Source organism: Glarea lozoyensis, assembly GCF_000409485.1.
Source record: "Glarea lozoyensis ATCC 20868 chromosome Unknown GLAREA18, whole genome shotgun sequence".
NCBI lineage: Eukaryota > Fungi > Ascomycota > Leotiomycetes > Helotiales > Helotiaceae > Glarea > Glarea lozoyensis.
In genome coordinates, this window is record NW_007360992.1 from 635,824 (window position 1) to 660,076 (window position 24,253).

The 24,253-nt window shown below is 44.8% G+C and overlaps 8 protein-coding genes across 8 annotated transcripts; 3 read left to right on the top strand and 5 right to left on the bottom strand.

Moving 5' to 3' along the window:
• Nucleotides 1-49: 49 nt before the first annotated feature.
• Nucleotides 50-1,747, bottom strand: GLAREA_12444 (uncharacterized protein; the record flags this gene model as incomplete). The annotated part of the gene is made up of 1 exon (XM_008083226.1): nucleotides 50-1,747. One exon carries the CDS (start codon nucleotides 1,745-1,747, stop codon nucleotides 50-52), a length of 1,698 nt encoding a protein of 565 aa, XP_008081417.1.
• Nucleotides 1,748-2,030: 283 nt separating this feature from the next.
• Nucleotides 2,031-2,984, top strand: GLAREA_12445 (uncharacterized protein; the record flags this gene model as incomplete). Its single annotated transcript, XM_008083227.1, has 2 exons — nucleotides 2,031-2,888; nucleotides 2,937-2,984. The coding sequence occupies 2 exons, from the start codon at nucleotides 2,031-2,033 to the stop codon at nucleotides 2,982-2,984; spliced, it is 906 nt and encodes a 301-aa protein (XP_008081418.1).
• A 108-nt stretch (nucleotides 2,985-3,092) lies between these two features.
• On the bottom strand, nucleotides 3,093-4,090 carry GLAREA_12446 (NAD(P)-binding Rossmann-fold containing protein; the record flags this gene model as incomplete). The annotated part of the gene is made up of 2 exons (XM_008083228.1): nucleotides 3,093-3,858; nucleotides 3,987-4,090. The coding sequence occupies 2 exons, from the start codon at nucleotides 4,088-4,090 to the stop codon at nucleotides 3,093-3,095; spliced, it is 870 nt and encodes a 289-aa protein (XP_008081419.1).
• Nucleotides 4,091-4,276: 186 nt separating this feature from the next.
• Nucleotides 4,277-5,093, top strand: GLAREA_12447 (uncharacterized protein; the record flags this gene model as incomplete). Its single annotated transcript, XM_008083229.1, has 2 exons — nucleotides 4,277-4,514; nucleotides 4,567-5,093. The coding sequence occupies 2 exons, from the start codon at nucleotides 4,277-4,279 to the stop codon at nucleotides 5,091-5,093; spliced, it is 765 nt and encodes a 254-aa protein (XP_008081420.1).
• A 1,055-nt stretch (nucleotides 5,094-6,148) lies between these two features.
• GLAREA_12448 (uncharacterized protein) lies at nucleotides 6,149-7,369 on the bottom strand (the record flags this gene model as incomplete). Its single annotated transcript, XM_008083230.1, has 2 exons — nucleotides 6,149-6,975; nucleotides 7,153-7,369. The coding sequence occupies 2 exons, from the start codon at nucleotides 7,367-7,369 to the stop codon at nucleotides 6,149-6,151; spliced, it is 1,044 nt and encodes a 347-aa protein (XP_008081421.1).
• Nucleotides 7,370-8,217: 848 nt separating this feature from the next.
• Nucleotides 8,218-10,124, top strand: GLAREA_12449 (uncharacterized protein; the record flags this gene model as incomplete). Its single annotated transcript, XM_008083231.1, has 2 exons — nucleotides 8,218-8,484; nucleotides 8,655-10,124. The coding sequence occupies 2 exons, from the start codon at nucleotides 8,218-8,220 to the stop codon at nucleotides 10,122-10,124; spliced, it is 1,737 nt and encodes a 578-aa protein (XP_008081422.1).
• An 8,267-nt stretch (nucleotides 10,125-18,391) lies between these two features.
• On the bottom strand, nucleotides 18,392-18,902 carry GLAREA_12450 (uncharacterized protein; the record flags this gene model as incomplete). The annotated part of the gene is made up of 2 exons (XM_008083232.1): nucleotides 18,392-18,684; nucleotides 18,737-18,902. The coding sequence occupies 2 exons, from the start codon at nucleotides 18,900-18,902 to the stop codon at nucleotides 18,392-18,394; spliced, it is 459 nt and encodes a 152-aa protein (XP_008081423.1).
• A 1,243-nt stretch (nucleotides 18,903-20,145) lies between these two features.
• GLAREA_12451 (uncharacterized protein) lies at nucleotides 20,146-22,279 on the bottom strand (the record flags this gene model as incomplete). The annotated part of the gene is made up of 5 exons (XM_008083233.1): nucleotides 20,146-21,192; nucleotides 21,244-21,522; nucleotides 21,570-21,906; nucleotides 21,957-22,169; nucleotides 22,230-22,279. 5 exons carry the CDS (start codon nucleotides 22,277-22,279, stop codon nucleotides 20,146-20,148), a joined length of 1,926 nt encoding a protein of 641 aa, XP_008081424.1.
• Between the last annotated feature and the right edge of the window lie 1,974 nt (nucleotides 22,280-24,253).

The window sequence follows — 24,253 nt, forward strand, 5'->3', positions numbered from 1 at the left end:
AGATCTTCTGGATCTCAGTGTCGAATTGGCATCAAGTATTTTCGACGTGCTACCAAACAGAAGGCGTAGAGAGTCGTAGTTTCCTCCCCGACTGTATCGCGGGCAAAGAAGACCGTGTCACTTCTTTAGGCCCAACTCCACCATGAGCACGCGTCCCTTCCATCTTTTGATATACAATCTCTCCCGTAGAGTTCTGGGTGGCAACCAATCCCATCTTCGGCTCAACCCCATCAGATCCATCTGTAAGCTCTTTCCAATCTATCACAGGTCTCCCTCCTACTGATACCCCGAAATCAACAGCAAGTACATCTTCCACCTCCCCAAGCGCTTCGGCTGGGTTGCTGCGAAGTTTGTATCCTAATCGATTAACCGCTTTCTCAACTTTCTTCATGAGAGCATCGGTAGGCAACAGGTTGTGGAATTTGTATTGCTCCAAGATGACATCTCGAATACGGGTTTCTAGATCTGTTTCCCAAGTCTCTCGTTGAATGGAGATGTCGCGTTTTGATATTTTCGGTGGCACCCGTATCGCGAGATCGGGTCGCTTGGCAAGAAGTAATGCCATCGCAAAGACTTGTTCATCGAAAGATACGCTCTCAGTTTTTCTCGCTTTGTTAACACTCTGCCACTCCAGCCAGATGGCGTCGGCGAGTCCCATCTCTCCCAACCCCATGATATAGTGAGTGTAGTTTTGCGCTCCTGGTTGAATCACCAGAGCAAACGACATGCCTCGAGGAGTGCCGGGCTGCGGTCTATCACCTAAGGACCACCCAGTTATCAACTTCAACAGCTCTTTTTGATGCCATGATTGGTCTTTCCACGGCATGATGTTGAGTTCCTCGTTGTTTATATATGCTCTTTGCAAGGATTGCAGCGCATCAAGGAAAGGGTAATTCGGCCCCTGGTATTCTCTTACTCTATAATAGCCCAGGTATCTCTTTACTGCAGGCAAGATACGTAGTTGTGCCGCGCAGCGGAGTGCTAGACTCGGTAATCTAAACCCAGATGGTAGTTTTCTTGACTGTATATTCCTGAGCAGATTGTTCAGAAGCTGAAGAGCCGCGTGCAATTGCATCGTATAACTTGGAGTACCACGGGAGTGTTTGAGGGCCATCTTTATTCCACGAAACAATCCACTATCGTGCCGAAGAAGAAATCGACAACCCTCCTTAGTACTCGATAGCATGATTGCCATACTGGTCAACCTAGGAAGGTTTTCGCACGAATATAACTCATTCGTGATCTTCTCCTTGTTCTCCTCTGTATATCCCACCTTCGCGAGACTCTGCACTGGATCCGTGGACAGTTTGTAGATCAATTGCTTCATCTTCTCTTGCGGAGTGTCTTTTAGACTTCGAGTATTTGCGTTCAGAAACTCTCGATAGTAACCGGCATTGGTTGAAGGAGGTGGATCGCCTAGTAAAGCATAATGAAGGACGCGGAGAGTGGTGACATCGGAATCCATGAGAAACCTCTGGCGAAGAGCTTGCCTAGACTGAGTCAAAGGACCCTTTTTCCTCCTCACAACACCCAAGCGGTCTCTCTTTGGCCTCTCTTGGTATGGCCGAACATGCGGACTCTCGAAGGCATCGAGATCAACAACTACTCGAGGTAGGTCAAAAGGTTCCGATTTAGGTAAGAATGAAATCCATCGGCGAGCGTTTTCGTTTGTTCTGAATTGGATTCCTCGAGAGGAACGCCGCGCTATGTTTCCACATAGCAAACAGGCACTTGTCGACATGTGCATACTGGCATACTGGCAATGGGAGACACAAATCCGGGGAAAGGCTAGGATGTGGAGGCGGCGGATGTGGAACACCAGGGGAGATGGAAAAATTACGGGCATATTGCGCGAGAAGTAGAACAAGCGCCAAATTTAAGCGCGCCTGGCATGACGGTGGACTTCTCAAACCGTGAGTGAACCAATATTAATATTCGACAATCTGCTCACACCAACTACGCAATTTCACTACATTTCGACTTCTTTCCGACTGGATACAACACGTTCTATGATTTGACTTACACGAAAAATGCCACCAGCTAAGAAACGCAAGACTCGGGCTACTGCTGAGCCAGCAGAGGAAATACCTGCCCTTAACGCGACGGCAAACGAGACTGCAGCACCCAAAGACAACAATTCGAATGAGGAACCACCACTCGCTGAAGCATCATCTTCATCGGCGTCAGATGCGGCCACAAAAGCAAAGGAGCGCGCAGAGAGATTCAAGGCTCTCCAAGCAAGAGCAAAGACCGGGGCGCAAAAGAATCTGAAGGAAGCAACGCTCGAATCACAACGTCTAGCCACAGATCCAAATCTCCTCACATCCCTGAACCGCAAGTCCGCGATCGCGTCGCACAATCTGATGAAAGCAGATGCCGAGGTAGCAGGAGAGGACTTTGAGCGAAAACGAGCCTGGGACTGGACCATCGACGAGAGCGAACGTTGGGACAAGCGGATGAAGAAGAAGGATAATCATCGCGATGACCAGGCTTTCCAGGACTATCGACAAGACAGCAGAAAAGTGTATAAGCGCCAGATACGAGACTTGAAGGTCGATATGGATGGCTATGAGAAGGAGAAGATGAAAGCGGTGGAGAAGGCAGCTGCGTCGGGGGGTTTGGAGATTGTGGAAACGGATGATGGAGAGCTGGTCGCGGTGGATAAACATGGCACGTTCTATTCGACGGCGGATTCGACGGGGTTCGTGGAGCATAAACCGCCGAAGGATGCGGTGGATAGGTTGGTTAAGGACTTGCAGCAGGCAGAGGAGGCCAGGTTGAAGAAGAGGAGGGAGAGGATGGGTGGGAATGGTGATGATGGGGACGTTACGTATATCAACGAGAAGAACAAGAACTTCAACCAGAAGTTGAACAGGTTCTACAACAAGGTAACGATACGTACCCTATGTGTTGGGAATCAAGCTAACATTTCACAGTACACGGCAGAGATTCGCGACAGTTTCGAGCGTGGTACGATGATATAATTTGGTTTTAATTCGTTGAGCGGTGTTGTACATAATAGTACATACAGTTCTGAGTCGAGATTACCAGTCCGACTCTTTTAGCGCGAGGATCTCCTCAATATACCTCAATTACACCATTCCTTTTCTCCACGCTTTTTGAGCAAGTGCCTCTATCTCCTTGACTTCAACTGGACCCTTAACGCTCTCATCAGCCAATGCCTCGACTAAAGCCTCCGCTACAAGATCCGCCTTTAGTGGTTTTACTCCAGCAGCTCCCATGATTCCTCCAAATATTCCACCAGTGACGGTATTGAATACTGCTCCTAAGCCCGTCGCCGCGGCAAGTGGTATTGTGATCGTCCTCGAGCTATCCCAAAGCATCGGTGGTCTAATGAAAACGGGCCTCATATTTGGGAACTCCGAAGCAATTGTACTCTCAGCCTCCCGCTTCGTCTGAATATACCTCCCGGGCAATACCGGTGCACCGCCAGCCGCACTCACATACGCAAAACTCTTCACGCCCACACTATTCGCCTCCTTCGCCAAAGTAATCGCGGAATCCCGATTCATAAGCTCATATGTGATCTGACCGTCTTTCTCTTGCGATTTCAAATCCTCGTCACTCTTTCGTGTCAGTGGGTTCTGACTCCCGGCTTTGTTGGACGAGAATGCTCGCTGTAGACCTTTGATCGGTGACTCCCGCCCGGATATGACGCCTTTGTAGTCGGCTTCGAGGAGGATACCCATGCTGTGGACTACATAGTCGCTGTTTTTGAGGAGGGGAGCGTAGGTCGAGGGTTTGAGGATGTCGGCGCGTTCCCAGGTTACTTTGTGCGCCCAGGGTGGTGGCGATGGTGAGGAGGTTACTGAGGACCATTGAGGTTCGCCAGATCGGCTGTAAGAAATTCACATTAGCATATTTGACCATTGAATCCCAGATATTTAAAAATTATTTCCTTCAAACGCAATGGTATGATCACACCAAATATCATGCCACAAGGCTGAAAAGGAGCTCCGACTCACCTTATGCTTGTAACGTCCCAACCCCGAGCAACAGCGCTCTTGCAAATCCTGCTGCCCAGAAACCCATTCCCGCCGCATACCACTATCTTTTTAACGCTGGACATTTTGTCTCTTGATTGAATGTGTTCTGGGTAGAACGTTTAATGTCGTCAGAGTCGAGCTTCAACAAAATACAGAAGCACTGACCACTGTGCTGTGCATGAGCGGGGCACAACTTGACCCCTGCCGATTCAGCCTGGTTAACAATTTCGCGCCTCGGAATCATCCGTTCAGGAACAACACTCCAAACTATGGCACCTCCAAACACTAATAAGCGATGCAAAGGCGTCCAGATATTTCGACCATTTGTATTTGGGTCTACGGCTAGACTATTCGATCCTGTTACCAATCCCAAACCAGCAGGAACGCCGGATGATCATACACATTCGTGGACTGTGTTTGTTAAGGGTGTAGATGATGTTGATATCACCTATTGGTGTAAGAAAGTCACCTTCAAACTCCACGACTCGATTCCAAATCCAACTAGAAGTAAGCCGTCACATGTCCACTGTTAGAAAGTAACAAGCTAACACCTCAATAGTAATCGAAAATGTCCAACCAGGCACCCCCTTCCAAGTCTCGGAAACAGGCTGGGGAGAATTCGAAATCGTAATCAAAATCTACTACGTCCCAGAAGCCTCCGAAAAACCACAAACCCTCTACCACCACCTGCGTCTTCATCCCTATGGCACGGACGCCGAAAAAGAAGAAATGCGCACGAAAGGTGAAGTTATAAGTTGGTCCTACGAAGAACAGCTCTTCAACGAGCCGAACGAGCAGTTCTTTGATCTGCTTACGAGCCCGGTGGATCGGAAGGCTGCGGGTGGCAAGGGTGGGAAGGGGAAGGGCACGAAGTTGATGAGGGGCGGGATGGTGGGGAGTACGGGGGAGAGAACGGCGTTGATTCCGGTTGGGAGTCGCCCGGGCCAGCCGTACAGTAGGGAGACGGAGAAGAAGGAGATGAGGCGGATGGGGGAGGCGAAGGCGAAAGTTGATGAGATGGTTAAGGAGGCGCAGAGGCAGTATATGGATGCGGAGAGGGAGTTGGCGGCTTTGAGGCAGGGTTGAGTGTTGGACGAGTGAGATAAAGATGGACTCTCCATGATGGCACAGGGCGCAGGAGCTGGGTGACTACAGATCTTCCCGCCGCCTCGATGGAGTCAGAGATGATAGAGTACGGCTCGATTTGATATGTTCGATGGTTCTGAGAAGCACAATGGTCTTTTAGAACCTCGCACTGAGATGGATTCTCGACGGGCTGACCCATGAGCAAACTTATGGGAAAACGAACTGCAAACAAGCTAGCGTATACAGGGCGGCCACCATATTACCTAGCACGATACATTCCCTGGATCATCGCTCATCAATGAAAGTCGAGCGAAGCCGAGAAACACCCACCCTGCAAGATTTTTATCTGATGCACGCAGTCCACTCCACGGTCAGAATGGCAGTTGAGACATCTAGGCCGCGGGTGAAGAGATATAGGCTTTACGGTGCAGGCAGTCGGAAATAGTAGCAGCTGTCTTGGTAGTTATATTTAGATGCTAGTGAAGCGTTTAACCACATGAGTGAACATAACTTATTCAACGCAACCACCTAACATTTCCATAATTGTGAAACCATCTGTCTCCATATCTGCTTACCCCACAGGTCTGGCCCACTGTGAAGATCTGTCTAAACACGATATGGATATCTCTAGTGAGTGTGCATATAAGTACATGGTTTGATTGCCTTTTGGGTGTGGGGGTATGCTCTGATCGATCACTAGTGGCTGGTAAAAGGTTGACATGTACCTAGGTAGTTAGATAAATACTTAGGTACTTAGTCATGCAAATTAATCCTGCTCCTTCGTGTATATATTCTCCCCCTTTTTCTGACATTGAAGTCGTCCGTCTCTAGGACCCCCAGATGTGGGTTATTATAATATACGCTAAAACGCAGTAATACAGTACTTTTACAACTCTTCTACACTCATCTTTTTCTCCCTCTCTTACCTCCTTTCCATACTCACGCCACCTAAGTAACCCCCCATTCTATTCTCTCTCTCTTTTCTACACTCACGTCTATCACTTTCACTCCTTCTCCTTCTCTAGCTCTCTACACCTAGACCATTCGCTCATCCTCTATTTTATTCCCCTCCCAACAGCACACAAAACGTCCCCCTTCCTCCCCGCCTTCTCAGTCCCCTCATACCATCCGCCATCCACCAAGCCCCTTTCTACCTCCCTCCAATACCCAACTTTCTCGGCACTCTTCAGATCTAGATCGCCTAATCTGGCTTCTACTTCTCCTTCCCCTCCTTTCAGTCGCAAAAATACAGTACAGTCCCTTAACGTCATTGCTAGACAGAACTTCTCCCCCGTCGCCTCATCCCCAAGAGCCCCGAAGGGATCCATTGCTTTCTGCGCGTCGCGGAGTTGGGTGAGCAGCGGCGAGGGTTGCAGCCATTTTGTCAGATGAGCTGCTAGCACCGGGTCGGATGTGATGAATGGGACAGCGCGGGAAGGAGAGTGTATGAGGTCTAACGGGCAGAATGTAGGTGGAGGAGGGTTGGACGGGGAGAGCGAGGTTAGTTGAGCGTGTCGCGCACACTGTCTGCATCGGATGGATTTTGGCGGGGCAGAAGGCGACTGCAGGAGCCATTTTGGTTTGAACTCTAGGAGCTGGGTCGTTGGTGAGGGTGTCATGTCGACGACGAGGAGGCCGTAGGGGTCGGGTGCTAGGTAGGTTCCATGACGTTTGGAGGGACGGTTTGGATGGGGTTGTTGTTCCCAGGTGCGGAGTTCTGAGTTTAGTCGTGAGATTATGTTGCTGGGTCTGAGGTCGACGAGGGTTTGCTTGACGAGGTTGTCGGCGTGGAATAGAGGAACCAGAAGGCGTTCCCAGTTTTGTTGGGAGAGGGAGCAGGGGAGGGTTGTTGGTAGGTTTTTGCGGAGACGGAGGAGTTTTTCTGGGGGTTTTGTTAGCTTGATTGCGTTTAAGACTCATGTATAAATATTGAGATGATACAAAATTCCTGCTTATACATAATCTTGAAACAGAAATAAAGCAATGAGATGTTGGGGACTGACATGCAACATTATGAGTTATACTTCAGCAAAATCATCGCTAATTCTCACCAACTTACTATCAAAGATCCTTAAATCACCACCATTCTCAAACACCTCGATCTCAGACGGCGGAGGTGTACCGTCTCTAAACTCCTCAATCTCACTCGGTGGTGGCGTTGACAACGGTACCGAAATTCTGTACACGATATTCGCCGCGCCCTCACTAAGATACGAGATCTCAGTGCTCACTGGGAGCACAGGAATATCCGATTCCTCTGTCGTTGGTGGGGCCATCGTGATGTATGCATGCTGTAGGACAAGCTGATGGCTTTTATATGCACGATGTAATGATCGAGCTGAAAATGCTTACTGCCCGAGTCATTGTTGCTGGGATCAGCTGGGGAGACGTGAATCAAGTTTTAGGTGGTGATGGGATGGGCTGCTTGTTGTTGTTGACCACCGTAGCGGGAGGTAAACAAAACGTGGGGAAGCGAGTGCGAGCTTGTCGGTCATGCTTCTCGGCACGCGAGGGAAACAGGAATTTGAGGGTGGTGGAAACAGCATCTAAGTCGCGTTAGCCTTTAAAAAGATCTGGAAAAATATGTAAAAACTCATAGAGACTCTGACGCTGATATGAATGACTTTATGAATATTGAAAAATGTATTTGTTGTGTAAATTCATCTATTAAATATACCTAGGTACTCATCCGGTGTTCCTCGGGTTATGACGCCTGCTGCATCGGTCGGTGCACGAGCGTGCGTGAAAAGTTCCACTTTGCTTGCGCTTCTTTGGTCATCACAAGGGTCGAACATTCAGATCCGAATTCTCCTCTTCTCCTTTCGATCCTACCCCTTTCATCTTTCACCACCACCACACCGAATTAATTACCGTCCTACAATAATACTCGAATCGCGACGATACGCTCGAACACTTGACTCTTAATTGATTCAGGCCCCCTGCGCAACCGCCCGATAGCTGCACAGCCGCTGATCACTCGCAACATCCTTATCACCGGATCATATCAAAGGAAACTCACGCGACAAGGGAAAAATCAAAAGGGGACGACTTCAACATCACCACAACATCGAAGACACTTCAAGGAATAATCTGGAGCTCAGCATACATCTAATGCTGCTCCAGGATGGCGTTCAACTTCAACTGGTCGCCGTTAACGGCAGATGCGGAATTCTACAAGCGGGCTCAGGAGATGCTCACAACAGCTCTCAATAAATCGCCCAAACCTCCGATTATTGTCGATGATATCCTGGTCAACGAGTTGAATCTGGGTACTACCCCACCAGAGTTGGAGATATTGGAGATTGGAGATTTGGCAGAGGATCGATTTCGGGGGATTTTCAAGATGTGCTACTCTGGGGACGCTTTTCTGACTCTAAAGACGAGGGTACAGGTACGCCAACACAACCTCCTTTTCTCACATTCCCCTCTTTGATAGCGGAGAATTTTGGGAATATTTGTTTGTGCTTCTCCGAGCATTGAAAACAAATTTCCTTTGCGAGGACGCTCTCCGCCTCATCCCTGCTGGGTGAGAATATCACAATGCTAATATATCAACAACAGGCAAACCCCTTGAATACGTATCTTTTCTCGAAGCCCTCGTTTACATCGCCAATGCCGCTAGCTGCGTCCTCCGGTCTTACGATACCCCTCCAAATCACCTTATCAGAAATCAAGCTATCAGCTTTCATAATATTGGTCTTTTCGAGACAGAAGGGACTCACTTTAGTCTTTCGAAATGACCCGCTTGAATCGCTCAAAGTTTCGTCGACCTTCGACTCGATTCCCTTCGTTCGGGATTACCTGCAGAAGGAAATCGAAATGCAACTTCGGACGTTGATGATGGATGAACTACCGGCCATTATACACAGGCTATCATTACGACTTTGGTGTCCGGAGTATGGACCAAAGGAAGAAGAGGAAGCTGTAAACATTGAGAACAAGGAAAAGGAAGAGGTTGCTGTAGATCCATTTTCAAGCCCACCTCAAGATGCTGTGGATGCGCGAGGAAATGTTCTAGATGCGAACGAGATAACATCATTATCGCTGGATGGAGGCTCTGAGATTCATTCTCTTTTCTCACAAAAGAATCTGTTGCGCCTCGGAGCTCTGAACGACTCTCACAGAACCCTATCGCTCTTCACACCTTCAATTCGGGATGCAGTTTTCCGTGCATGGGCTGGACCAACAGAACGAGGAGATTCGGTAGGCACTTCAACGCCAGTAACTCCATCTCTGCTCCGATCTCATTCATACACACCAAGCTCTAGCACTACATATACTTTCAGCCGAAATTCTGACGATGGACACGGACACATGCCATCAAGACCTTCCCTTGTAAGCATGCATTCAGCGACCACGGGACTTAGTCTGGGATCTGGTCGACACTCGAGATCTCACTTGCGAAAGAAGAAGAACCGCGTTGTCAATTTACGAAAGTCAACTACAACAGATGATTCAGCCAGTGAGTCCGGGCAAAGCGAAGCCTCCGCGGCAGTTGTCTCCGAGCCAGCTTTCCCAACCCAAGTTGAAGAGGAGCCGGAGGACAATATCATTACACCTCCAAGATCACCATCTGGTAAAGTGCGATTCAGGACCAGCAGTATTGATCTTGGTGACTCTCCCCGAAAGTCACGTATTTCTACACCTATTCGATCAGCATTGAGCTCTAAACCTATGCCAGAAGAAGCCGTTCTTGAGCCTGCTCCAGTCATTGGTAACATGGAACCAACCGCTCCAATCTTCTCCCGAGAGCACCGCCCATCAATGGTGTCGGCCAACCCAGTCTCAGAGAAGAAGCCAGCCTCAGCTTCAGTCTCTCAGCCAGCCAAACACAATCCTTTCCTTGCGCCTGCGCCCGTCCTCACCGAACCATCACCCGGCGGAATCATCGAACAAGCCTGGGTCATGAAAATGGCAGGCGAAATCGCTCGTCGCAACCACGACGAAAAAGCTGCACGTGGCGGCTTCTGGGCATCGCAAGATACCAGAGAAGACTCTCCACCACCTGCGTATGAGCCGAAGGCTTTGTAAAAATAATTACTCCTATGACAGGAACTCGAATCTTTTCTTTTGTCTGTACGTTGGTGGGATTGTGGCGTTTGGGATGTACCAAGAGACACCTCACTCCTTTTGTTGATTTGGTTTGCTGCGTTTTAGCGTTTGGTATTTGGTTCGCTTGGAGACTAATGGCTCTGGGATGCTTTTGTGTCTAATTCTGGAATGGGTTAGAATGGATGGGTCCGTGGACTTGACGGGACTTGACTAGTCTGGCCTGGAATTGGGAATAAGGCAGGCGGATCGGTTTGGTTGGAACGTCTTAATCACCTCGGCCTCGTCGAAGGCTGTGATTGAAGGGCAGACTACATTTGACATGATAGGGTAGATCAAAGAATCCGTTGATTCTCATTTTCATTTGTCCAAAATTGGTGCAAGAGGGTGTAAAGATGGGTTAAGAGGAGGAAATACCTAAGATCGGTTAGAGGATAGAGGTGTACTATTGACAGATGTGTGGGAGATTGTATTTAGATTTTGGAATCGAGAGATCTATTCTACACATATCACAATGATGTTCACGTCTCACCATGTGTTGTCTTTCATGGTGCTTAGGGTGGGATCCGAGGGCATATGTGGCATTATTGTACGATACTACCTATCCAATTAGATCACTATTCAATATCATGAAAACAAAAGTGTGCCTTGGATTTTCCAGCAGAGAAATTATCCCCTCCTCTCATCGAGGGCTGTTGAAAATACTTACTTGTTAGCAAGCTAAGATTTGCATTTAAAAGTGACATTCTGCAATTGAGAAAGATCGTGGCGAGAGATCATTTATATGACCAGCATACGAGCTCTGGATTCTGAAAAGTAGTCTGGAATTTTGGAAGGATACGGGTGAGGTTTGCGGGAGGTTGGGGGGTTTTCGAGGGTTGGTTGGAGCTGGCTGGTGGTGTTTGATTGATGGAGATGGAAGAGGGGATGTTTGTCACCGAAACTCAACTCATCACCGATTTCCATCCCTCCATTTATTCTTTCTTGGTTAGACAAATTCACCAGAAGTACGGTTGTGTACAAGGTAATTATGATCAAGAGTAATAGAGAGAGATAGATCTAAGTTTCATTGTAGAGAGAAGTCTGGAGGCATACTTGCTTGTGGACTGCAAATCTCCCTTTCTCGACATTATCACAATTAGTTGAACTCCCATTAATACTTTGGTTTCCCAGGTTCATATTTAGGAGATGTTGTGTATGACTGATACCTGGGGATGGATAGATGTATAAGCTTCGGCGTACTCGATTGGTGGGTTTTTTTAAGTAGTGTAGGTAGCGAAGCGGTATCTGTAAGATGGTGGAAGAAGAACGCTTGTTCTTGATATGGGGTTTGGGGTTAGGAGATGGGGAGCTGGGTATTGTGTGTCACAGTTTGTTGGATAGGTTTGAAGGTTATAGTTTCAAGATCTTTTGTCCATGGAGTAAACCGCAGATAGTAGTTACTTAGATTATTACAACGAACAACCTACATAATCTAAACTCATGTAAAGTATAACGTCCATAGATGTATTGGATATATCACTAGCTTATCCCTAACTACTTCTTAACTACGCTACCCACAACATCCTTCCCCCTCGCTAAACAAAAACTTTTGACGCAAAATATTTGCTCATTCGGTAAACTATCTTACTTTAACCCAACTCCTGACATTTTGAAAAAAGCCAAGCGCCGCAGAAACCAGTGCTGGATGAAATTTTCTGGAGGAGAGTTTGTAAGATTATTTCTTAGACTGGGTTTTGTGGGCAGTGAGTGGGTATCGCGGTCTGGGTTTATCTATCTTGATTCGGTGATGTTTTGGGGAGTTTGGGGTTACGTGTAAGGGAAAGAGAGGGAGAAGGGGATGTTGCCACCGAAAGTTGAACTGTCACCGAATCTGATGAGTTATTTTTTTCCGCAGAGAAAAGGCGATAGGAGGGCGAAGGTTGTACGCAGGGATGATAATGTACCAACTTGCGTGAGAGATCATATTTAGATTTTTAAATTGAGGGATCTGTTCGGTACAAATGATGTAAATGAAACAATCTCCTGTATTTTGTGCTTATCTTTAGTACGGTAGCTCGGATATTAAATACGAGATTATTCTGGGACCAAACTACGTATGCAAAAGCAGATATCCAAGATCCTCGTCATATTCTGCGAATGTTATTTAATTAAAAATTGCGCAAAACAGGTCCATTTTCGTTTTCCAGAAGAGAATTAACTTCTCTCTTTAATACGGGGAGGAAAATAATCTTTTGGTTATTTGGGAAGGATGTGTATTGAAACAGTTGTATTTTGAGGACGATTAAATTGGAATGTAAACCGCATACGAGATGTCTTTCACTGTCCTGGAAAGTGATTTCGGAGGTGGGATGAGATGTGTATAGGGCATGGGAGTTATGATTTGTGGTTTGTGGTCGTTGTATACGTCAGTGGGATCAATGTGCGTATCCAGTGTTCATTTGGGGAAGGGGGATGGATGTTGTCACCGAATCTTCATTCATCACCGATTTCCACAGTCCACCTCTCCCTTTATATTTTCCGAATTTTCAAGAAATGTTAGAACTTCAACTGTATAAAGAGGTCATAGCTTGTGGGAGAGATTTTGGAATCGAGAAATCTAAGTGATGTACACGGCATGGACACTGAGACCTTGTTTTGGCGCTTCCTGGTATTGAGGAAACATGTGATTTTTTTATTTGCTATATGATGTGTTGTTATGAGATACGTGGTTTTATTTGAAGGGTAAGGAGGAAGGAGCGGAATATCTGTTAGAGATTTGTGTTTTGATGAATGTAAATAGAGATGTGAACTGCTTTCCAGGCTGGTAGGAGGTTTGATAGAAGTCAAAATAACCTTTCTTGAAAACCTCGGGAAAGACGTCTTTACAAGTGAACGATTCCGTCTTTGTATATAGAATGTAAACGGGGACTTCATACAAGAAACGTGGCTGCGGAGTGCGTAAGTGGAATATCGCTTAGTAGTTATTAATTCCGAATATATATAAGGTCTATAGAGTGTAGATTATCTAACTTACGTCAAAGGTTAATTGGGAAAGCATTTTGTAGTACTCTTTCAAGCAGTAGGAAGATTTTGATGCTCCATGGAAGTCCTTCTTTTAGATCGGCCTTCTTTAGGAAAGAAACATTTGATAAGACGATTTAGTGCCTCTGTACTTGACCAAGTTAAACGTTATAACCTGCCATCGACACTGCTTGGGTGTCTCCGCCGAGATGTTCTAATTGATAGGTTGAAATTATTGTTAAAGGTTGCCAGTTGTTGTTCCTTTGCAGTTTCTGCAAGCAAACCTTTCGGGTGAATTATATGTTAAATTTCGGCCGTATGAAGGGAGTGTTTGTTGTCGAAATGGGGGTTGTCACCGAATCCAACGAATTTTCCTCTCTCAACAAAAGCTATACTTATAGTAGAGCGAAATAAGCGTCTACGCTTTTCTCAAGAACGCTATCATTTAAATCCCTTGCTTTTTCCCTTTTTGTTTTTTCTTCCATTAACGCTAAAGGCGACGAATTTTGACGTAAGATGTGCGCGTCTGGTTTTGAGAGACGTGACGAGTAGGAAGGATCTTTTAACTTGTCCCGGACATGAATCTTGTAGAGGAGATTTACTGCTCTTTAATAACACGGGTTGAAGATTTAATCTTCTACTCACTTGAAGCTACGGGTTTTGTACTAAGTGAATATTTCTTTCTGCTTAAAAGAGAGGGAATGTAAAAGTAGGGGGGTAGGAGATAAAGGATTTTCAAGAGAAGGAATAAGAGAGGTATATAGATTCAAGAATGTGGAGTTTGTCATTTAACCTTCGAAATGAAGTCTTCGACATACGATGGGGTTGATCGACGTATTCTGCAAGGCAATTATGCTTTTTTGAGATCAGAGGAAGTTGTCAGAAGTTATAGAAAGTTGTGAAGTGCTGTGAATTGTTCCTGATTCTTCCATACAATAATGTCTTTTTTGCTGATCTTATCCAACTTTCTGGGTCGTAGGGAAGGTATGTTTGCCACCGAAACTTAAATTGTCGCCAATACCACGTTCTCAAGAAAGGAAGTTGTTTAAGAAGTTATATAGGTAGAAAAATTGACCCTATCTACAAAAAATCAAATAAGGAGCATGGATTCCAGTTTGTGGAGCAGCTTATGACCTGGAATCTTCTAGAGAACAGAAATTAAATATAGTGAGGAAGTGGGTAGTTATACATGTTGATTATTCGAGCTGAGAACTTAAATGTCTTTCGCATTATGAAGAAATTAGCAAAGAAGCATTTTCACTGAAACCATTCCTATCACCGAATTTTACCGCCGTCTTATATCACTGTCAGATAGGAATCTCAGATTAGAATATTCGTTAGTTAACTAGATGCGCAAATGTTTTGTCGCTCTTAATCTTTTGAGTAGCGCGCTCGAATTGACCTCAAAGGCGTGGGAATAAGACCCGTGTTGAGCGGTGCTGGTTGAAGTATTGGATGTATTGTGATACTCCCTGAGAGATTTTCTTTTTTGAATTAGGCTTTACATGTTGTGTCAGGACGGTAAATTGATTTAGGATTAGTTAAACAGATTCTTAGGCATATCTTATATCGGATTGATCTTCCAGACAGTAATTTTGTATCCCAATTAGTGGCGATGGGCCAGTGGCACAACATTATGTAGTGGAAGAGAAACGAGGGCTTCTGTTACTTGATTTATTTTCGGACTGTTTCTTAGAAAATGATAACAAGGAAGTAGTTTAGACAAAAGACTGAGAATGAAGATTTCAAGCAGGGTTGACTTTTGGATTGAAGTTCGCGATTTTTGGAGGATTCTATGCAGGGTATGCTTTTTATACCGGGAAAGGAAAGAGAAATGCAAAGAGAGAGAATTAGGACGCCATCATGAATGTGTTTGAGTGGGAATGAAGGCAGAAGAGGGGTGGTTTCTGGGGTATCTGGGTAAGAAGATTGGGGAATGATAGGGTACTTGAGGGGATGCTAGCGCGCGAAGTCAAACTTTGGAAGCTGTGTTCTTTAATGTTAGTAATTTACTGAACTAAGGCTACATTAGTTAACATACAATACTCCGATGTTGAGTTGCGTGTCTGTGTCTAAAACGAATCACCTGTCTGCTCCCTTCAAATAAGATATTTGAACTTTATAAGAAGTTACAAAATCTGAAGATCGTTGAAACTACAGAGCAGTGTGACAAGGAGCATGGAAGGTTGTTTTGTAGAGTAGCTTGTAATATTCTATTCGTCCTACGAAATGGATGTATGAAATTAATTGGATGAAGTTCATCAAATGTCTTTATATCTTTTCCTCCTCCATCCCTGACTCTCATGACAAGACCTTCTGTCACCGAAGTCTTACCCACCATCCATTCCCACTCCCCACTCTGGGTTAAATACCTTTCAAACGCACTTTAAACGTAGCCGATGGCAGCAAATTCTTATTCATTTGACTGATGGGTTTTATAGAGTAATGTGTCAAATGTATTAGTTTTTAAAGTAGCGAGGAACTAAACGTAAGGGAATTCGACTGAAATGGTAGTTCTAGAATATTTTTGGTTTTAGGAAGAGTCAGGGCGTTATGTAATGTGCTAGTACTTATTTGAGTTTTGTAGATTGACTTGAATATTGCAATCGATGATATTTTGCGTAATCTAATTTTTTTGACTGCCTGATTATGGGATTTATGGGGAATGGTCGGATGAGTTATCGGTATTATGAGAGAGGAAATAGCACAAAGTTTAGTTCTATGTCTATGTTGATTTATACGTTGAGGTCTATGAATTAACACATGTGACCTCTATCCCGTTTTGGAAAATACAGGCAGGTATTTAAGAGTTTGATGAGTGCCGATGATGATCTTATAACGAGATATACCGTGTGTAGGAACGGTGGTAGTTAGAGGTGCTCCAAGTGTTTGATGTCTTATTGAAACAATTTCGAAAAACGGTGAGAAAAGTCGTTTGTTGTATGCGGGATGAAGAATGGTAGATGAGGGTATAGTTAAGGTAATTGAGCTTTGGGGGAATAGTGAAGTTGTTGTCAAAAGGATCGCTACTGCCGATTCAGTACAGTCATTTAATGTTATTTAGTTGTCGGAATCTGAAGATTTTAAGTTCTGAATTGGGTTTTTGTTTTGTTTTAAGAGTGCGTCGAAGGTAATTCTCGTTACCTGATATTATGCTTTGTAGCCACAATATGTCGAAGGACTATCTGCATAATCTGTGGTACTCCAAGTTAGGGCAATATAACTATTTATGAGTGAAAGCCTTCGAGTAGTAAGACTTTGAAGCATAGAAAAGAAAGTGGAAAATAAATTTGTCAGTTTGAAGTTTGTAGTTCGTCACGGGCGACGAAATTGTGCAAAGGTGTAGAGGATAGTAACCTCAGAAAATCAAACTTCAAGATTATTAATTTGCTATGCATAATTCAATGTATAAAAAGTAACATGGTGTATCGTCGAGGCAATACTCGAGCGAACGTTGATTTGGGTCTGTACTGTCCCCTCGAACTAGAACTAGCGTAGTGCCATATTTTATACGCTTTTGCTGAGGTATTCTTGGTTCCTTAACGACAAATTGTACTTCACTCTTAGACTCGGGTGGGATTTGCTGTGTTGGTTATGAAGTGTGCTTTTTGAGAGTATAAGCGACGTGCTTTAGAGTTGCTGCCGAAAGGTTTGCTGTTACCGACTTTATGAAAGTCGCGTGTGCTCACCCACTTTTAGTTAGACAGCTATCAAGGAACTCATTGAAATTATATAATCATTCTGGAAGGATGTTTAAAGGTTAATTTCAATATTGAATATTTTTAGTTATGCCTACCAACTCAGAAACAGGTTCTGCATCAGTCGGCTGTTCGTGTTAAATTATGTAACCGTATGTACTATACGTAGTAATGTGATCTTACTGGAAATGTAATGTTAATTCGGGACACGTGTTTCGAAAATTGAACAGAATCATGCGAAACGTACACAGTAATTATATTCGTAAAATTGGAATGTGACAATTCTGACAATATAAAGTAAATTATTAGTACAAGGGGGTAAAAAATGTATTTCATATATCAATTCAGTTCCTCAGCTGCCTTACTAATATTTCTGTTGCCATACTTCTAATATCCCAACAAACCTTTGTTGGCCAATTTCGAAGTCAACGACTAAAATGATCATGAAATCACAGACTGAAATTGGGACTAGACTTTCTTTTCAAATTGTGTGCTCAAGTCCTTTTATAGCGTTAATATTATAGAGATCGTCATGGTGCAATTACATTCCACAGTGAAACACTACTCACCTGACGACAGATGATGATAAACGTATTACACGACTTTTTCTCGGTTTTTCTTGCTCCTTTTCGTAACTCTAGAAGAAAACAACACTCCAACACAAGAACTGTGTGGCTCGCGGTGGACAAAATAAGTGGCAGTCGAAACGCGATATTTCTTCGATTAGGTTGACGAAATATTGTAATTTAGTGCATTAATTTGGAACATTATAACATATTCCGTCAATGATTATAAGTAAACAAGGCTTTCTAAACTCTACTGGAAGTCGACTTATTTCGTCTAATATTAGTGGGTTTGTGACTGACATCTATTTTGTCCTCCGCGAGTGTGGGTCTTCGAAAAATTTACAAGTAGATTTGTGAACATCTAATGTTTGCTGTCGAAAACATTGCTGCTGCCGAAAATCCACATAACGCTGAATTTGACAACCACCATAACAGACATTCTAGATTATATAAGCTGGCATGTGTCAAAATTTGAAATTTCGGTCGTTTGTTATAAGACTGTGATCATAAAATAAAGTCACATATCCCAACTTCAGTCTTCGATTGGGTGCTGGGATACACCCGTAACCCGATTACAATAGTACCAAGCAATAATCTGGCTGGTGAGTGCGAAATGTGCTGTTCTTTTATTTTCTATTGTATGTTGTTTCTGAATCGGTTCTAATTAGAATAGCCTTACTTCAACCATCTTCATATATTGCGGAGAATGACGCTTTTCGCCTAAATCTAGCGGCGAGTAAGAGAGTGTTCAACAAATTATTGGCTGGAACAACTAGTTTCGAAATGGCAATCGTTTTCAGTATGTGTTTCCGTTAATTGATTTTTTACCAGTGTAACGAAGTCGCTCCAAATTTGTATATGGAAAGCACAAAATGCATCGTGATAAGGTCTAATGTATTCGAACTTCGAAGTTCAAAATATCACATTATAACACACCAGACTCCAATCTTCTCTCTTCATTACACCCAATCTTCCCATCACTCTACAAAAGCAACACCGCCCCTAACGCAATCACTAAAACCCCACCCAGCCCAACCTTAACCTGCTCACCACTCGACGGTTTCGGCGCCGGCGTAGTGGCAGGCGCATCACTCCCGGAATTATCACTTCCCGAGTTCTCAAAAGTTCCATCCGCATGTTGACACTTCATGATTCCGCTCTCCAACATGCAAGTCCCGCCAGAGAGACAATATTGGCCGTTTGTGCAGCATTGAGCGTCGGCTGGCATGCAGTTGATGTTGCCGCAGCAGATGGAGTTTGTGCAGTGTTGTCCATCTGAAAAATTTGTTAGTAAAAGAACGTACTAAGAACAAGAATGAATACGTACTTCCGCAGTCCTGTATGTTTTGACGAGAGAAGATTTGGGCGGCGACGCGGGCGTGGATGTTTGAGATGGGTGCTGGACCAGTGAAGGCGTCGGTTGTGTATGCTTCGGCAGAGACAAGCGTGAAGACAGCTGCAGCGAGGAGGGAGAAGCAATTTGAGAAACGCATGATTGGTTGGGTATCTGAGAAGATGTGGAAGGCTTTGAGGCGTGCTTGCGAATTCAGAATTGGATGGAGAGTTCAAAATTTCGCGTGAGGTAGACTCGCCTTCCCTTTTATCTTTCCCCAAAGCATTGCATAAAATATCCCATTTGTCTAGACCCTGAGCAGAACTTCATAATCTCACAAAGCGATAAAAATCTGCCTTGGCTCTGCGAATCTAGAGATATTCGAACTTGAGACGGTAGAGCCACCACCGAATGAGAAGAAGAAAATTGATCTCGCAAAACCACATTTCCGTTTCGGGATTTCCGGGTGCGATGATTGGAGAAATCTGGGACACGGCTTGATGTGTGGCCTGTTCTGTATGGGCTGGATATGAGGCTGAGGGTTAAGCGAATCGTGGTTGTGATGAAGATTGGAGCGTTTATGCTTCTCAGCCGCAAAGGGCCGTGGAACTTCTGAGTTTGGGATGGCGGAAAGTTATGCAGAGACGTGAAAGATACTCTGGAAAAAGGCAAATTCGGTGAAGGCACTCGCATTCCGATGTTCTTGGATTATTCACGAACACGACGAAGAACCACAGTTTCCACGTCAAAGCTCAGCGGCAGCATGGGAGATATGCGAGGCTTCGGAGTACACTATTGGATCTCAGCAATTCAAGATAACAGAATGTAGTTTTGCATGATACTACCGTACCTATGCGGCTCAACTAAAATTCGATATTCAATCCCGACGAATCGTCAAAAATAGCTCAAAGGTTCGGGACGAACTTTCTGTGTGACAATGTGACACTTCGCAGTCCCAGCCACGGTCTGAGCCGAAACAATACATGGTCGAGCCACGCTTGGTGGGACAAGGTTTTGCCTGAACTGTAATGTTTGTGATGCCTGCATCTCGGAGGTGGTATTCTCGTATTACGTCCAGTAATCGTGGTTTTGCCGATGGCGATCGAGTTGAAAGCTCGGATACTCGGATTGTCAAGACAATTATGGTGCTCTTCCATCAGATGAAATGTCGATAGCAAACTGCACTTGCAAGAATCGATGACGTTCAAGTGAATATAGCACCAAGTTTGGCTACATATGAATAGTGATGTAGTAATATGTTCTATGCGCAAACTTCTACCAAGGATGCAACTCCCACGCTAACTGCCAGATATGAACTCCTTTTTTTGCCAAATTATTAATCCTGATCAAATACATTGGGAACATCATTATGTGAACATTACTCTCTCATGAAACGTGAGTCTCTAATAAGCTCCGTAGCCCATTGGCTGTCCATAAGGCTGAGGTGTTGGTGGGTAGCTCTGGGGACTGAGCGGATATCCTTCAGGTGCCATTTGTGGAACGCCCGTATATCCCGTTGGAGCCCCAAAAGCTGTGACTGTGACGGACGGTTCCAATTTATAGCTTTGCTGAGGGGTCATTCCCGGACGAGGGCTGACCATACTGTGATCATCACCATGACCGTGTGCTGGATCTGCTGCAGGAATAGCATAGTGCCTTTCGAACTTCCAGACACCTATTACTCTGATCACTCGGTCGAACAAAACCGACGACGCCATTAAAGCACAGATAGCTGTCACAACATAGGGACTAGCAATCATCGTGATGAAAGCATTCTCGTTTAGCACGAGACAGGCAATACCGACAGCAACCACAGCGATCATTGCGCGCCATGCGAGCCGGACAAATTCGAGAACGTCGCGCTTCCTAGTTCGAACGATCCAGAGGAAGATCAAAAGCATGATCATCGAAAGAGCCACCGAGCCCCACAAATAGGTGAAAGTTGTCTTGAAAGTGTGGTAAAAGCCGATCTCGCCAAGTTTGCTTTCTTTCGGGGCATCGATGTTGAACCTCTTGTATATGCCCTTGACCATGGCTTGCTGAATGAGGGACGAATCCGATATGTTGTTGTAGAAATCGCAGAAGAAGGGATCCTGGGCATCACCAGTAGCATTACCGTAAAGGGTGTATAGCAGAACCGTCTGAATAGAGTCGTAAGATCGTGGATCGTAGTATTCGATTTTGAGTTTTTCGACAGTATAATTGATGGAATTTACGAAAGTTTCGGCTGAAGTAACGGTAGTGTTTGTGAAACAAAGACCGTCGATTTGGTCGATGAGTTCAAGTTGCTTCCTGATAGCATTATAAAATATAGCCATCCGATTCGCCCCCTCTACAACTCCTACAAATCCGATGTGGAGAAAGAAGTGGCTAAAAGCCCACCATTGCTGCTTGATAGTTCCGTAGTGGCCGTGAGGGTGATTGTCAAAATAGAGTTGCCACATCAACAGCTAAGAAAAATGTCAACACGACGTAACAGCAATAGCAGAGGTGTGACTTACCAGCATTACAATGATAGAAACCATCGCAATAACTCCTTTGCCGTCAGGACTGGATGTCGTCGGCCAAAGCATGCCAGCGGTCTTTGTAGACCCGATAACACCTTCTCCGATAATTATCATAGTCAGTAAGGATAATCTTTCTGCCATATGTGACTCTTTGAAACTGAGCATTCTCCAAAACGAGGAAACAAGGAGAACAAGTATCGATTCGAGAGGTAATACGATCCACCAGACATAGTGGACTCTTGTTTCTGCAGTTTTGTTGAACCAGCGGTTTGTCTTTGAGAATCAGTAAACAGCATCGTCTCGAGAGGTAGGTAACTTACAACCAAAAGCGCAGTGCCCGAGCTCAGTAATATCATGACGATTAGTATGAAAGGCAATATAAGCTTCTTGTACTTTCGGCACACAAATGCAGCAACGACCGCGTATTGGAGTGCGAGAAAAAATCGAGAAAGCCCCATAACAATCGCCAAAGTCTGATAGATTCGATAAGCTTTGACCGATTCTTTTCCTCCAGGAGCAAATGTAAAGCCCACTACAGCGAGCATGGTGAAGAATGTGAACTGATAGAATTTGCATATTCTTTCGAACACAGAGTCACCCGCGAACCGAACATCGAAGATGGTGATTTGAAACCATGTTGACCATAGGATGACAAAACTGCAGCGCAACCACTTAGCGAGACCCGCATCTACTTCTTATTAACTTACAAGCCAATATAATAATACAAAGTCGCACTATTCGTTATTTCGTGGTAGGTTGTGAATGTTGCAAGATTGGCGACGAAGAAGAGGTCAAAGAACAACTCGATCATGCTAGCTTCATGTCTAACATGAAAAGATTTGAACTCCTTGCCCCTCAAGCCTTCCAAAGGATTAACGACCCATCGAATCGACTCTCCCTTCCTTGCCTTGTAAAGCTTTCTACCACAAGTCAGCGTCGTCTGGACCTACAAATTTCTGGGTAGAGCAAATAGTACTCACTGTGCACTTTCGCTACCTTGTGGCTTCCCATTGTGGAACTGGGACGACATCTCGTTCAAACTTTGAAGCGCTTTGGAAGAATCGTGCGAAGTGCCCACCAAATGGGGAACCAAGACTTTAAAGAAAGCTGAGAGTCGAGATTCCAACAAGGCTGAGCAGGGGTCGTGCACACCTTGTTACTTCTGAATGTAAGATTGCCTTATTCGGCGTGAGTTGCAAGGTTAATGAGCCTCCAACAATACTGTCTGACATGAATAAACCAATAGCGGGCTTTCTCGCCTGTCGGTACGAGTAACGTACTTTTTCGCACCGGTTGTTGTGGATCCAAATACAAGCCCTGCAAAATTTTCATAGGGCGCAGCGAGTGTTTTCATATCGCTAAGACTTGCTGTTGAAAAGAAGTCACTGATTGAGGAGCTTCATCAAACGTGGTCTTCCTGCGCAAACGCTTGTTGGACCGTTCTTCTGAGCACAATCCGAAGGGCTGCTGAAACCACCAAGTATCAAGACAGAAAAACAAATTTAGAAAAGGCCGCATGCAGCACAGCCAACTGAGCAAGCTTGCTCTGGGAGAATTTAGTGGCATTCCCATGTCAGGTAAAAGCAATACAGGTCAATGCATGAAAAAGGCTGGGCTGGACCAATCTCCAACGAAACATAACATTTTCTGCTGTGTAACGACTGGAGATTGTCACTATAAGCCACGAACAACAAGCTTTGCCAATATTTCGAAGCTTTCTCCGTTGACGAACACGACAGAGCTGACAGTCGCTGAAAGCCACTGCAAAACGTCAAATGAGACAATAATAGAAAGCCTTCTGACAATTTCTGCTCACCAGGACGCGGTTCTGGCCATTTCAACCACCAACAACGGCTTCAAGTGATCGACAACGGCCGGACCCCACTGCAACGGACTCCCTCTGTACCAACATGTTGGTGAAGATGTGGTCTTCATGCTGAGGTGCCAAGTATCAGTCTTCGGCTTTCTGCGCCATAGATTCAAACGAGGAGAGTATAGTGATAGGGTGCGGGTGTTGGACGCCTCCTTGGCGGCAGCGGGTTGTTCCTTCAGCTCGACCCAGCCCAGGCCGTGAGCCTGGGGCGAAGCGCAGCAATTTCACCAGTGAGGGCGTTCGGTTATGTTGATGTAAGATACACGAGTTCGGGGAACTGGATTGTTGAGAACAACAATCTGGAGTTGTCAAAGAAGAAGACAACGGGGGTTGTCGTTACGATCGGTGCTTACATGACCCCTGAATTGGACCCACTTCCGTTTGACATTAAAAAACGTGATATGTGCATGTATCGTCTCAACAGAAGCATTTTTCCTCTCGATGAAATCAATTTCAATTCAAGTCATGAGACTTGCGTAAAGTGTATTAGATTTCAAGTTTATAAAGTTGCACAAGAGGTCCTGGTGACTCAAACCGAACCGGCTTCGAGTGTAATCTGCTCCCCATTCCAGAATTAGCAAGTGCAATAGCATACTAATTGTGCATCGAGAAAAGTAGAGCGTTTCATTTTGTATTTGTATCGTTTCGAAACTTCTTTGTAAGCGGGGCAAATTATAATAACACATGTCTTTTTTTGGGTTACTGATAAAGCGGTTTCTTTTCAAGCGGCAGGAGCACTACCTGATGGCTAGCGAAGCAATACAGAATAGAATAATTCTGTCTCGTTCTTGGCCGATACTAGAATTTACTTTGTTCCGTTGTCCCTACGTTCTGATAGGTAGAAAGACAAGGACCTAATTCTTCCCAAATTCTTACAACACTCTAGAAGTTACTGCTCTGCTTATTATTTTAATTAGACCTTGAGTTTAATAGTTAGAAGTAAATGACATCCTCTCTTTAGTTGCCAAACCAAATCTTTCAGTGAACTTGTAGCGCTTTTTGAGAAATTTGCAAACCCAGCACCAGGACTTCCTCAAGCCGACAACCGGTAGGAATAAAATACGCGCACCACCCGAGCTACATAGCCCATAAGGAAGAAGACGAGCGCCGACTTCTTGGACGGCGGTACAT